The sequence below is a fragment of the Syngnathoides biaculeatus genome, chromosome 17 (assembly GCF_019802595.1).
Source record: "Syngnathoides biaculeatus isolate LvHL_M chromosome 17, ASM1980259v1, whole genome shotgun sequence".
NCBI lineage: Eukaryota > Metazoa > Chordata > Actinopteri > Syngnathiformes > Syngnathidae > Syngnathoides > Syngnathoides biaculeatus.
In genome coordinates this window covers 1,603,753-1,618,955 of record NC_084656.1, presented here as the reverse complement: position 1 = coordinate 1,618,955, position 15,203 = coordinate 1,603,753, and the positions used below count along the sequence as shown (strand labels likewise).

At 42.4% G+C, this 15,203-nt stretch overlaps 1 protein-coding gene and 1 pseudogene across 9 annotated transcripts in view; one reads left to right on the top strand and one right to left on the bottom strand.

The window, feature by feature from the left end:
• Positions 1–3,386: 3,386 nt before the first annotated feature.
• LOC133491293 (5S ribosomal RNA) lies at positions 3,387–3,505 on the bottom strand (annotated as a pseudogene).
• A 1,324-nt stretch (positions 3,506–4,829) lies between these two features.
• prrc1 (proline-rich coiled-coil 1) overlaps positions 4,830–15,203 on the top strand; it is a 64,389-nt gene continuing 54,015 nt past the window's right edge. The window contains exons 1-4 of one of the 9 annotated variants that reach the window (XM_061800766.1): positions 4,830–5,129; positions 11,221–11,298; positions 11,678–11,831; positions 13,266–13,416. In XM_061800766.1, the coding sequence (XP_061656750.1) occupies positions 13,339–13,416 (78 nt within the window). In that variant the 5' untranslated portion in view covers positions 4,830–5,129; positions 11,221–11,298; positions 11,678–11,831; positions 13,266–13,338. The remainder of the gene's footprint in view (positions 5,130–11,220; positions 11,299–11,677; positions 11,832–13,265; positions 13,417–15,203) is intronic. The other 8 variants (XM_061800760.1, XM_061800758.1, XM_061800759.1 and 5 more) reach the window with 8 other exon arrangements.

Below are 15,203 nucleotides of genomic sequence, written 5' to 3'. Positions count from 1 at the left end.
TCATTCGTCATCCTCCAAACACGGTTAGTGGAATTACGACCAAAAAGTTCAAATTTGTCTCATCTGACCACAAAACTTTCTCCTATGACTCCTCTGTATCATCCAAATGGTTATAGGCAAACTTGAGAGAAGCCTTGACATGTGCTGGTTGAAGCAGGGGAACTTTCCGTGCCATGCATGATTTTAAATCATGACGTCTTTGTGTATTACCACTCTTGGAAAAGGGGGTCCCAGCTCTTTTCAGGTCACTGACCAAGTCCTGTCCAAGCAATAAGCATTAAAAGAAAATCACGAGCTAACTATGTACTATTAAAAAAAAGAGCATTAAAAAACAAACGAGAGTAAATATGAGTTAACTATTGAAATATGTCTTGTGCCCATATTTAGTCATGACTCCATAATTTCCTCAAGTCCTCAGTGGGGCTCTGCTCTGTAGACAGATGTGCCCTTAAGCGCATCTCTGCACATAGGCTAACCTTGATGAACTGCATACTGGACACTTTGTAATAATCCATTGCCAGCTAGAACTGGTTGAGACAGAAACCCTTTGTCTACGTGGTAAGCCCTGATGTCATACCACAGGTTTGATACCAACCATGGTCCACCCTTCTGACAAGATAAAGGATGTGCGCTTTCTCTGTACCTTCACACTTGTGATCTGCTCTCTACAGCCATTGTCTGTAACTCATAAGTGCCCAGAATATTCTGTAAATTTTTCGAAGAAACTGTTCATCATCTCCAGCCTTTATTTGGATAACCAACATTCCCACTACCCGAAGTTAAACGAACACTTGGAAGAAAAAAAAGCTTCCTCCAACACTATGTACAAATAATCCAACAACAAGCACAGACAATTTCAGGAAACGTACGGAGTGCAATATTTCTTTGTTGAGCACAGGGGCACCCTGACCCCGACGTGTCTTATTTGCACTGAGAAAGTTGTTGTGCACAAGGAATACATTTTGAAATGTCATTACACAACTGGACATGCTGAGGAGTATGAAAAATACCGGGGAAATGAGAGAGCCAACTGGGTTGCCAATCTTAAAACAGGTCTACTGAGGCAACACTATTTCTTTAAGATGGCAACCAAAGAGAATAATGCAGCAGTTGAAGCTAGCTATGTGGTCAGTGAGATGACTGCTAAAGCAGGAAGGCCATTCACAGAAGGTTAATTTGTCAAAAACTGCATGTTACAGGCTGCACATATTGTTTGTCCAGAAAAGAAAGGTCAGTTTAGCAACATCCGCCTTTCTGCCAACTTTGTGGCAGAGCGGATTTCTGACATGTCAAGTGACATTTATGATCAATTGTGTGAGAAAGCAAAATGTTTCAGTGTATATTCAGTCAGTCTTGATTAAACCACACCTACGCTCACAGTAATTCCAATGCATGGTCAGACCACCACGAAGGAGATATTTCACCAGCTGTGTAATGCCATTGAGAATGCCGGTTTTCCATGGAAGAGGCTTGTTGGAATAACGACTGATGGTGCTCCATCAATGACAGGGAGGAAAAATGGACTGGTGGCACTTGTTCAAAAGAAACTGGAAGAGGAGGATGTGGAGGAGGCCATAGCTCTGCACTGGATTATACATCAGCAGGCCCTTTGCAGAAGATGCCTGAAGTTTGAGAATGTGATGTTTGTCGTTGTGAAATCCATCAACCGAATCAGATCCAGGGGGTTAAAGCAAAGATGGTTATGTGTTTTTTTTTTTTGTTTTTTGTTTTTTTTTTTTAGAGGAAATTGAGTCAGAATATGGGGATGTGCTCTACTTCACCAAGGTACGTTGGCTCAGCATGGCAAACGTATTCAAGTGAATTTTTGAGTTGGCCGGCTCATTGTGTTGCTGGATATTGTTCGAACACTCGGGCGGCTGGATTCATTCTTCATACTTTTCAAAAAGACCCGGTTTGTGGTGAAAAATGGATTGCACAGGTGCAAAGGACGAGAGCTTCGTGGGTTCAAAATCACAGGTAGATGTGTATATAGTAACTGAAAAAAATGTGGTGGGAGGGCGTAATTCTCAGAATCTAACAAAAGATCCGCGTACGTAAGTCAGGGGTGCTAAATGTGCCGATGTACCCGTCGGCGCCGAGCACGGCTTCGGCCAGCCTGGTTCATACATACTGTCTGGGAGTTTGTTGTTAGTTAGAAGTAATCTGCATATCATCTAAATATGGCTCGAAACAATTGGGTAATATTGCCCAGGTTCACGTCAATTGATTGTGAGATGTTTTCTTCTTTGAAAAGAGCGTCCGTGTCCCATACAAGATGGCACAGCGTGTTTTCAATGGCAAATGTCCCAGTGTGACGTAAGGGACAGAAGTTCTTGGATGTCAAATGAGACTTCCCCAACTTTGCGGATGGATGACACGCTCTCCGCTATTTATTTTTTCGTATGGATATTGAAGTGAATAATGTTATGTATTTATCAATACAATATCTATTTTAGAATGTTTATAGGCATGACACTTGACTTTTAATGTACAGAACAAGAAGTTAGAAGGCCAGGGAAAACTTGTCAGTGTTGCCTATGACAACTTGAGGGCATTCTCCACAAAACTTGTGTTGTGGAAAGTGCATCTCTTTCAGACAAACCTTTGCCATTTCCCAGCATGCAAGGCACTCGTGGATGCAGGCACACCATTCAGAAGTGCACCATTTTGAAGTGCAGGAAAAATTTGATTACAGATTTGCAGACTTTAAGACGGACAGAGCCACATTTCAATTTTTTGCAGAACCCTTCTCCTTGGATGTGCAAGATGCCACTCTGGTGTTTCAAATGGAGCTCATTGACCTGCAGTGCAACTCTGAACTCAAAGCCAAGTTCAGGGAGGTGAGTGCAGAAGCAGACAAGCTTGGGTAAATTTTGAAAGAATTGACCCGCAGCTTCCCTGAACTTTCCCGAATGTTCAAGTGGACCATGTGACTTTTTGGGAGCACATACTCGTGTGAAAAACTCTTCTCCACGTTGAATTCAATAAGTACAAGCCAAATGTGGGTCGGCTACGTGAGAAGAAGTGCTTTCAGGTTTGCCAGACTCTGCCCCCAGCGTCCCTCAGTTAAATTGACTTTGATTTGCCAGCAAATATTTCATATAATTATGAAATTTTAAGATATATAATCAAAATGACATCAAATAGCCCGGTGTGGACAGTAGAACCATTATTATTATTAGTATTTAGAAATTTTAGTGTCATTAAATCACAAAAAAAAGAGACAAAAATTCAGAATGTTTTATTCAGAGCAAACATTCTTCTTCTCTTTTCAGCTTGTCCCATTAGGGGTCACCACAGCATGTCATCTCAGATGAACGAATTTGTTTGGCACAGTTTTATGCCGGATGCCCTTCCTGATACAACCCCTTTTAGCCGGGGAGAGAAGCTTACAGCATCCAGTATTCCCAGGTAGTCTCCCATCCAAGTACTAACCAGGGCCAAACCCGCTTTGCTTCTGAAATCTGACAAGATCGGGCGTTCTCAGGGTAGCATGGCCGTAAGCTTCAGAGCAAACATTCAATACGAAAAAAAAAAAACCCACTTTTTCTCCCAGGTTCGTGGCCATGCTGGATTCTATCCTAGCTATCTTCAGGTGAGAGGTAGTGTAAACCTGAACTGGTCGCCTGATCTGGAAAATGGATCATAGAGAAACGTGTTTTTGGTCATGCACCTTTTTGAGAGTTTCATATGCCCTGCGACTGACCAGTTCAGGCTGTAGTCCACCATTTGCCCGAAATCAGTTCGGACAGGCTCCAGCCCCCGTGACCCTAACCAAGTCTCATTCTCCCATTTCCTACGTACTTCCCATGTTTCATTGACCAACATGTCCATTACAATCTGCACCAACCACAATTCTCTCTGTATCTGGGATGCTCAGAACTACTTCATCTAGTTCCTTCCAGAATTTCTCTTTCAACTGTAGGTCACATCCTACCTGTGGGGCATAGCCATAAATAACATAAAACATAACATCCTCAATTTCAGGTTTCAGCCTCATCACTCAATCTGATACTCTTTTCACCTCCAGGACATTCTTAGCCACCTCTTCCTTTAAAATAACCCCTACTCCATTTCTCTTCCTGTCCACTCCATGGTAAAATAATTTAAACCCTGTCCCTAAACTTCCAGCCTTACTACCTAGGACCATGGCTCAATCCGGGCACTGCCTGTGTGGAATTTGCATGTTCACCCAGTGCCTGCATGGGTTTTCTCTGGGAACTCTGGTTTACTTCCAGATCCCAAAAACCTGAATTAATTGGACACTCTACATTGCCCCAAGGTGTTATTCAACACAGTTTGGGCGTCATTGTTTCCCATTACTTGCAGATAGGACCATCTCGTTGCAGAGAAACAAGCTCAGGTGTTCGCGTTATGGTGAATTAAAATTTTCATGCACTTTAAATTCATTTTCGTGACCTATCTTATTTTGAAGGCATGTTTAAATGTTATTATAGTGACTAGTCAGAGCGTTGTGGTCACCAACATAGATTAAATGAGGCAGAGGGGAGAGGAGATGGCTCAAACTGACCATATTATGTAATCTGTTGAAAAATTTAATTTAATAATTAAAAAAAATGTTGTGTAGATATGTATAGATAAAAGAGAAAGAAATGTGGAATTGCTGGTTCTTGTGCTTTACTTTTTCACGTGTATTTTCACGTTTATTATTTTATTCGTTTCATTTTTATTTTTTATGATAATGTTTATTATATTCGATTTTCAATACAAACGATATTCAATACAATCTAACGTCCCACCCCATGTCCGCGGTAAAAAATTGTCCAGTATTGACCGGTCCGCGGTGAAAAAAAGGTTGGGGGGCACTGATATAGAGCCTGCGTAGTGCCCTACTAGCGTCATCTGGTGGGGCCAGGCCCAACTGGCCCCTAATGCAGAGACGCCACTGGTCGGGAAAATGGAGCGGAATAATGAAACTCTTAAGCTTTATTATAAGATGCCCACAAATTATTTATTTATGTTTTAAATCACTGGGGGCAGGCGCCGAGGTTTTTTCACTTCTCATTCCGCTGCACAGTGAACTCCAATGAGTGAGCAGACGTGGCGGTGGCTAACGTCATCAATATGCGTCTGTGATCCATGGCATATCGAGTTGATCCTGCTCGCAAGTGAGTACCGTAATATTGGGAAGATTGTTATATTATCAAATAATGTACATTTAATACCTGACGACACTGTTCTGTTTTCCCTTAACTGTAGGCAAAACGCACGGACTTATTAAGAAGTGGTTGTTCCTTCGATTTTGTCATAAATAGTCTTAATTGTCCACGTATACTCTATAGCTGACCCGAACAGTAGTAATTCTATCGGAATGAGTAGTAAAGTATGTTCAAATACAAGCTTCAATGGTCAAGAGCGGTGTTAATGGACCTTGCTCAGAGAACGCGTCAACGAAGTACTTTACAATCTTTAGGATTCAGTGGTCAACCCAGCCGCCCCATTTTGTTTTTCACAGGCACGACGGTAGTAACTTGCCAAACAACGTCCAGTCTCCTTCAAAATAAAAGTCTAACAATGAGACGGACGTCAAAGCATCCAATGAGGTTAACTTGAATCATTTTACGATGCAGTTAAAATGTTTAATAGATTATATTTAATAGAATACAAAAAAATAAATGGTAAATGAACTGCCCAAATATAGTGGTTTGTTTTCTACACAATCGCAGTGCCCAAAGTGCTTCATGAAGCCTCACATTCACACTCATATTCTTGCTGCCATGGAAGGTGCCTTCACTGTCTTGCCCAAGGACAATTCAACATGCAATTGTAGCAGAGATTCGAACCTTGTCAACCTACTTAGCCACACTCACAGCAAAATAATCCAATTAGTATCGCAAGACCAGTCCAGATCTCTGTGAGAAACCACCTCTGACACAACTAAAATAAGTTTAATATAGAGCTGATATTGTATTTCTAAATAAACCCCCCTGAAAATTGCATCTTTTGCTGTGTGTCCATCCATCTACCGCTGATCCGAGGTTGGGTGGCAGGGCGCTCGGACTTCCCTCTCCCCAGCTACTTCATCCAGCTCTTCTGGAGTGATCCAGAGGCATTAACAGGCCAGCCAAGAGATGTAGTTGCACCAGCGTGTCTTGGGTTGTCCGGGTGGGCCCATGAGTGCAGGCCCAGCCCCCGGGAGCTCGCCTTCACGGCTCACCTCCAGGCCTGGCTCTATTGGGTGCCCTGGTGACCTGCATCTAGGCAAGGGTGTGTTGCCTAGTGTTTTTAATCATCATAGGGGTTTATGGAGCCATGTTTTGTCTTGTCCCTCGCCTAGGATGTATTTGCCCTGGATGACCCTATTAGGGGCGTGAAGTCACAGGCAACCTTGCTCCTAAGATCATTGGGACACTCAAACCCCTCCACCACGTTAAGATCACAGCTTTTGCTGTGTGTGTCATTTTGAAATTAAAGGCACCGGAAATATGCATGTACAGTAAAGCCTCGGTTTTTGAATAAATCAGTGTTTGAACGAGAATTTTGAGATATTTTTGCTTCTGTTATCCAACTAAAATCGGTACTCGAACGCAGCTGAAAAAACCCGGAAATAACATATTGCGTCTGGCCAGACCAGCTGACGCATGACAAGCTTTGTTGTGAATTCCCACGCCGCTGAAAAAACCCGGAAATAACATATTGCACGCTGCCAGATCAGCTGACTCACGACAGGCTTTGTTGTTTATTCGAACGCACCCCAAAAAAACCTGGAAATAGCATTGCGCGCGGCGCAAGCAGTTGACCGATCCACGACGTGTTTTGTTTTTGTCTATTCGAATGCCCCCAACCCCCCCCAAAAAAAAAAAAAAAAAAAAAAACGGAAATGACATAACGCACGCGGCACAATCAGGCCACTTTTCTTTTTCTGTATAACGCAGCCTTTGTACACAGACGCCTCCCGGTAGTGACTGTTTGCCCCAAGTGTTGACATCAAAGTCATCTGTGCCAAGTAAAACGAAATCCATAATTTCGTCGAATCTGAATCAATAAATCTGAATGTAGCAGAGCACTCCAAAATTTTAAAGATGTCGTGATGAGCCACTTCAGAAATGACATTAGATTTGTTTTTTTGTTAAAAGGGGGCGGGTCACCACCCTCGAAGACATTTGATACTTAGAGTTGTTGAAGCATTTCTGCATTTTTTTTTTAACTCGAGTTACGAATGTTTTTGTTACTTTTTGTAAAAATAAATTTAAAAAAATGCTTTCCCCCCCTCATTATTGATTTAGAGTTGTTCTGCACTTTTATTAATAAAAAAAAGTTTACAAGGCTGGGGGCCACGACAGATACAGCAATGCACCTAGCGCACTCTATTACTAAAGCATATATTTTAAGCAAAAAATAAATATATTTCTTAAATTATTTTCTTATATAAAGTGTTTAAGATATAGATATATTTCTACTATGCAGTTTATTATCAGGAAAAGCTAAAAAAAATGCTTTAAAAAGCCCAATTTTTTTAGGCTTGGAACGCATTATTTCTTTTTCCATTCATTTTAATGAGAAACATCGATTCGGTTTCGAACAATTCACTTTTTGAACCATTTTCTGGAGTGGATTGTGGTCGAGAACCGAGGCATCACTGTATATTGCAACACCAGTCCAGTTCTGGGGACACTAGACCTCCCCAGGTTTTCAACAAAAGCAGTCCCATTCAAATCTGATGTGGTATTTAAAAAAAAATAGGGCACTTGAAATATGCATAATTCACGGAAACCTACGATGTTCAGGGGATTGTTGCGATATCTCAGATTTTTTTTAAAATGATTTTAAAAAAAAATCTGTGTTAATGATATTGATAATGAAATATGCACCTTCATGGCAGCAAGAACCAGGGTTTGAATGTGAGGCTTTGTCAAGTACTTTGGGCACTGTGATTGTGTAGCTGAAACATAAAAGTGCATTCCATTTACAAATTAGTTTTTATAAGATTATAATAAACTAAACCAGACAAAGTATGACTCCAAAACCCCTATGACAAAAACAAAAATTGGAGGTGGGGCTCAAAGGCGAGCGCCTGGTGGCCAGGCCTGCACCCCTGGGGCTCAGCTGGCCACAGCCCAAAAGTGTAACATGGGTACCCCTTACCACCTAGAGGTCGGGTGCAATGTTAGCTGGGCGGTGGCCAAAGTCGGGGACCTTGGCAATCCAATCCCCAGCTACAGAGACTAGCTCTAGGAACATGGAATGTCACCTCTTTGGCAGGGAAGGAGCTCGAGATGGGTCATGAGGTCGAGAAGTTCCAACTAGATATAGTCGGCCTCGCGTCTACGCAACGCTTGGGCTCTGGTACCACTCCTCTTGAGAAAGGTTGGACTCTGTTCCACTCTGGAGTTGCCCGCGGTGAGAGACGCCGAGCATTTGTGGGCTCAGGGCCTGTATGTTGGGGTTTACCCCGGTAGATAAGAGGCTAGCCTCCCTCTGCCTTCAGCTATGTGGACAGCTCCTTACTGTTGTCTGTGCTTATGCGCCAAACAGCAGTTCAGAGTACCCACCCTTTTTGGAGTCCTTAGACAGAGTGCTGGAGAGCGCTCCCTCTGGGGACTCCATCATTCTGCTGGGGGACTTCAATGCTCAAGTGGAAAATGACAGTGAAACCTGGAAGGGCGTGATGAGGGAGAACGGCCAACGGCCCTCACCTATGGGTACGAGCTGTGGGTCATGAACGAAAGAACAAGATTCCGGATACAAGCGGCCAAAATGAGTTTCCTCCACAGGGTGTCCAGGCTCTCCCTTAGAGATAGGGTGAGAAGCTCGGTCATCTGGGAGGGGCTCAGTGTCGAGCTGCTGCTCCTCCGCATTGAGAGGTGCCAGATGAAGTGGCTGGGGCATCTGATTCGTATGCCCCCTGGGCGCCTCCCTGGTGAGGTGTTCTGGGCATGTCCTACCGGAAAGAGACCCTGGGGACGACCCAGGACACGCCGGAGAGATTATGTCTCTCGGCTGGCCTGGGAAAGCCTCGGGATCCCTCCGGAAGAGGTTGAAGAAGTGGCCGGGGAAAGGGAAGTCTGTGTATCCCTTCTGAAGCTATTTCCCCCGCGACCTGACCCGGACAAGCGGTAGAAAATGGATGGATGGATAATGAACTTTTACTGCATCTCAAGATGATTTAAATTAACCCTGCTGGATACATTGACGTCTGTTTTATTGGAAAGCTCTTATTTTGAAGGTTGGTCGACGCTCGTTGGCGACTTCTACTCTTTTTCATACTAGACGATACCGAGTATGAACAAAATCAGGGACGGCAGGCTTGGCTGGCACTTTCTGAGTGGAGGCTGGGTTGACTGCAGTGTATCAAGCTACCTTCAAAATCAAAACTTACCAATCATAGGCCGAATGAGACATCAATGCTCAGAACTGAAAATAATTGTTAAACAAGTTCTCTGTTTTAATTAGTTCTTTACATGATCCAGATTTTTGGGTACAACCGATTGCCTAGTTCTGATATTCTAAGCAAGATAAAACTTCAATGAAAAGTCCAACAGTTTATTCGAAAATTAAAAGTTGAACAATAACGTTGAAGAAGGTTCAGCGTTGGGCTCTCCTACATGTGGCCAGACCAGGGTCCATGTTGAAGAGACAGCCGTAGTTCTTATCTGCTTGTTTTGTGGCCAAAACTGCTTCTTGTCATGACGTGAAGTCGTCGCTGACCAATCCTATAATGCGTGGTAAAGTATTCGCCCTCTCCCTGATATTTGGTTTTTTTGTATACTGTATTACACGCAAAGTTTTCTAATCATCCAAAAAAAAAAATGCATTAAGACTATCATCCAGCTCGTCGCTTGCTTCAGGTTTGGCCAATGCTTAAGCGCACGCACATAAGGGCGTGTTCAAGCAAGCCAGCCTCCTATTTACGGCTGTCCCATGATGCGTGCTCCCCCCCCCCCAGCCCACCCCACCCACAACAATCTGTCACGATTGCCGACAAGAATGTTTGTTACAATGTATCGCTAGCTGGTTGCCACTAACGCCGATTATGTTGAACTAAACTCTCAGCATCTTCCAGTCACTCATATTTGAAAAATGTACGAGTGTGGTCAGTCATGCTTGCAGATAAAGTTGCGGGTGTTATTAGGGATGGAATCTCAAAACCTTAAAATAACTTACTAGATTAATACAACATAACTGTATATTAAAAATAATATAAACAAATATATAAGTAAAATAGAAAACTAAAATTTCAAACTCAAAATGATCATTTCCAATTTAAATTATTATTAGTAGAACATGATATAAAACGGTATTTAAAATTTTAAATCAATAAAAATTCTTGATCTGACAAACCTTATCTGAAGAAAAGTTTAATGCACTGGCCTGTCAAGGAATTAACATGACTGGTCTATACCCGCAATGTTTTGAAGATGCTGAAAGTGGGGGTAGCACGCATCGTGGGATTGCCGTAAATAGGAGACCGGCTTGCTAGAACGTGCCTTTATGTGCGTGCGCTCGAGGATTGGCCGCACCTGAATCAAGCGACGAGGTGGATGATAGTCTAATGTCTTTTTTTACGGGGAGGAGCAGGGCATTTTGTCACACTGCCTCGCGATCGACGCAATGAGCACCCCTGGTGTAACAGAATTTCCTTTGACATGGCTCACGATGTTGATAAGTTTTGACGTAAATACGCTCACAGTACGTGAAGCAGCTCATAACATCGTGCTTTCAGCCTAACTTCCGTACATGCTCAGTACAGTTAACTTGCATTTCCATATACCGAGTGAATACTGATTGTTTTAGAGCAGGCTTGTTTAGTTAACAATGTTTATGGAATAAACATGTAAATTAATGTGAAGACTACACAAAATAAGCAACGTCTTTCAAAATCTATTTTTGTACTCTTAAACAAGTTTTATGCGCGTGATTTTTCGTGCTCGACTGTGCAGATTTGCGAGCACTGAGGCATGCGGGCGTGGTCATACGCGTCAAATGTGAGTGACTGATCTTCAAAACATTCTGGGGATAGACCGTTCATGTTTATTCCTTGACAGGCCAGTGCATTTAACTTTTCTTCAGATAGTTTGTCAGATCAAGAATTTTTATTGATGAAAAATTTTAAATACCATTTTATATCATGTTCTACTAATATCAGTTTAATTGAAAATGATCATTTCTGAGTTTGAAATGTTTGTTTTCTATTTAGTTATGTATTTGTTTATTTTTAATTTACAGTTATGATATATTAATCCAGTAAATTCTTTTAAGGTCTTGAGATTCCATCCTTAATCACACCTGCATCTTTATCTGCGAGCATGACTGACCACTCCCGTACATTTTTCAAATGTGAGTGACTGCATGCAACACTTCCGTTACTACTTACGCCAGTAAAGGTAAACTGGGAAAAATAGTGTGGGGTTCCGTGTGCTGCCTCAAAAAAAAACCCAGTGGGTTCTTCTTTTTTGCAGTACGTATGTGAATTGTGCCATTGGCTCTAACAACCAGTCATCCCTCACTCATTGAATCACATTGCAAAATATCACAAACTGTATGTTATACTTGCAGTTTGCATTGTATTTTTTTTCGTTTGTTTTTGCGCGCAACGCAAAATAGTTACGAAGAGACTGCATCAGCCGTGCACATTTGCGCAAGTGCGCAGTTGAGAGGGAACATTGCCTGACATCTTTTTTTTTTTTTTTGGCACGCCGTCCCGTGATCGACCAAGACTGCCTTGTGATCGACTCGACACATTGAGCACCCCAGCTCTACACCGAAACCAACTCTTCAGAAAAGCATCAAATCTCCGCTGTCCATATAATGGGAGTGTTATTGTTTGTCGTTAGTGCCACTCCCCCTCTCCAACACGTCAAGTTCCGCCTGTGTGTATTCTGGCTCAAATGCATAGGCTTGAACATTGTACATGTTATTTTTTTGTTTGTAATTCTTCTTTTCTTTCGGCTTGTCCCGTTAGGGGTAGCCACAGCATGTCATCTTTTTCCATCTAAGCCTATCTCGTGCATCTTCATCTCTAACACCCAATGTTCTCATGTCCTCCCTCACAACATCCATCAACCTTTTCTTCAGTCATCCTCGCACTCTTTTGCCTGGCAGCTCCATCCTCAGCATCCTTCTAGCAATATACTCATTCTCTCGCCTCTGAACATCTCCAAACCATCGTAGTCAGCTCTCTCTAACCTTGTCTTCAAAACATGCAACTTTGGCTGTCCCTCTAATGAGCTCATTTCTAATCCTTTCCAACCGGTTCACTCCAAGCGAGAACCTCAGCAGCTTCATTTCTACTAACCTCCAGTTCTGCTTCCTGTTGTTTCTTCAGAGACACCGTCTCTAATCCATACATCATGGCCGGCCTCACCACTGTTTTATAAACTTTCCCTTTCATCCTAGCGTATACTCTTCTGTCTCATAGAATACCAGACACCTTCTGCCAAATCTTCCATCCCGCTTGGACCAGTTTCTTCACTTCCTTACCACACTCACCATTGCTCTGTATTGTTAACCCCAAGTATTTGAAGTTGTCCACCCACTCTCCCCCATCACCACCTTACAGTCAGTAAACTTAAGATTACATCTGCACAAAATAGAATCCACCTGCATGCTTCTACCTCCGATATTGTAGGTCACTCTATGTTCCTGTCTCTTCTGAAAATAAGTGTTCACCACTGCCAATTACATCTTTTTTGCGAAGTCAACCACCATCTGCCCCTCAAAGTTCATTTGCTGAATGCTGTACTTACCCATCATTTCTTCATTGCCCCTGTTTCCTTTCCCAACATGACCTTTGTAATCTGCACCAATCACAACTCTCTCTGTGTCTGGGATGGTCAGGGCTACTTCATCTAGTTCCTTCCAGAATTTCTCTTTAAACTCGCGGTGACATCCTTCCTGTGGGGCATAGCCGCTAACCACATGATACAAAACATCCTCAATTTCAAGTTTCATCATCATCACTCGATCTGTTACTTTTTTCACCTCCAGGACATTCCTAGCCAGCTCTTCCTTTAAAATAACCCCTCCTCCATTTCCCTTCCTGTCTACTCCATGATAAAATAATTTGAACCCTGCACCTAAACGTCTAGCCTTACTCCCTTTCCACTTGCTCTCTTGATCCACAATATACCAACTTTTCTCCTAATCATCATGTCAGCAAACTCCTGAGCTTTTCCTGTCATAGTCCCAACATTCAACGTCCCTACACTCACTTGTATGGTCTGTGTCTTTCTCTTCTTCTGCCGACTCAGCCGCTTTCCTCCTCTTCGACCTACATTATCTGAATTTCTACCTACGCCTTGCAGATTAACATTTCCGGGTGCGGGTGTAGGAAGCCTGGCCTAACCGTGAAGGAATTCATGTGATGAACGCTCATGCATGTTTGGGACAGTTTTACGCCGGATGCCCTTCCTGAAGCAACCCTCTGCACTTATCCGGGATAGGACCGGCCGACAGGTAGCGCAGTAGTGTGCTGCCCAGCGGGCTGCAGATAATCAAAAAGAAGAAGCAATCAAATAAACAAAGTCAGCACATGAGATACACAATTCACATACTACCTAATCTATGTTAAAGTTAAGGTCAAATGAAAGCAATCACAATAAACAGTCAGCACATAAGGGATACAAATCACATACTACCTGTGATTAAAAAATACTAAAGAAATTGTATATATATATATATATATATATGGCGATTTTAAAGGATGGCCCTCACTCTACCAGGGGCGACAATGTCATCTCCGAACATCAATGTCCAAGGGAATTCCAGTAGGAGGAAGGGGAGACTGACTTCTTTTTTTTAGAATGACCAATAATGAAATAGAATGACCAAGCCACTAAGATCTACCAACAACAAAAATTCAAAACGTATTTGTTTTAAAGTACAGTGAAGAAAATAAGTATTTTAAGAACCTGCTATATTACAAGTTCTCCCACTTAGAAATCATGGAGGGGTCTGAAATTTTCATTGTAGGTGGATGTCCACTGTGAGAGAGATAATCTAAAAAGAAAAATCTTATCACAAAGTATGTTTTTTTCTCACCGATTGTATTTGTGTGATACAGCTGGAAAAAAGTATCTGAACACCTATCATCTAGAATTCTGACCCTCAAAGACCTGTTCGTCCGCCTTTAAAAGTCCAACTCCACTCCATGTATTATCCTGATTCAGATGCACCTCTCTGAGGTCGTTAGCTGCATAAAGGCACCTGTCCACCCATACAATCAGTAAGACTCAAACTTGTAACATGGCAGGGCACATACAGACGAACAACCATTCGGACTCACAATCACACCTCGGGTCAAATTAGAATGTCCAATTAACGTTGCATGTTTTTGGGATGTGGGAAGGAACCGGAGTGCCCGGAGAAAACCCATGCAGTCACGGGGAGAACATGCAAACTTCACACAGGCGGGGCCGGGATCAAACCTGGGTCCTCAGAACTTTGAGGCCAACGCTTTACCAGCTGCGCCAACGTGCCCCCTTGACGATAATATTTCCGCCTTATTTTTAAAAGATCTGAACAATGAGTCAGCTATATCTCTTTCACCATCCCTCCGTCTTGAAGGACTTCTTGTTATCAACGATGATGTGACGAACCCAAAACGATGCTTTGGTGGAAGCTTTCGCTTTTGAACTAAATTGTGTGAAAAGTGACTGTTGTGAGGCCAATTGGGATTTTCGTTCGTTCACTTTTCTCATTCTCGGCTTGCTTTTCGGCAAAATGTGGGTGTCGTATTTACCATAAACAATTCGAAAATGCCACTCCAAAATTCGCTTCACTGGCATAAAAAGCAAACGAGCTTCGAAAATGACATTATGAAAAAAAAGTCCACCTCACATTCCGAATGATAGTTATACGTTTTTATCTCCAGCATCCATACTCATGTTTAAGATTTCTTAAGCAAGGGCTTAAAATAGGGGGGAACTCACTAGCGTGTTTTCCTGTACTGTTGTTGTCTGCATATGTGCAGGTGAGCTCAAGGTCAGAAAAAACGGCTGTCTTTTTTGCCGCCGTCACTATCGACCAAAACTGCCTCGCAATCAACTGGTCAACCATTATGCATTGTTCTCACTGTGACCGATAGTTTATTTTCTTTTTTTTAAATACGCATTGGACTCATTTGAGAACAATTAATATTTAAAAAAAAAAAAAAAGTCTCTTGGGGAGAGGCTTACCGAACTTTAACATGTGGCCACAATATGCTTCCATGTATGTTGGAGACGAGTCTTTTTTTTTTTTTT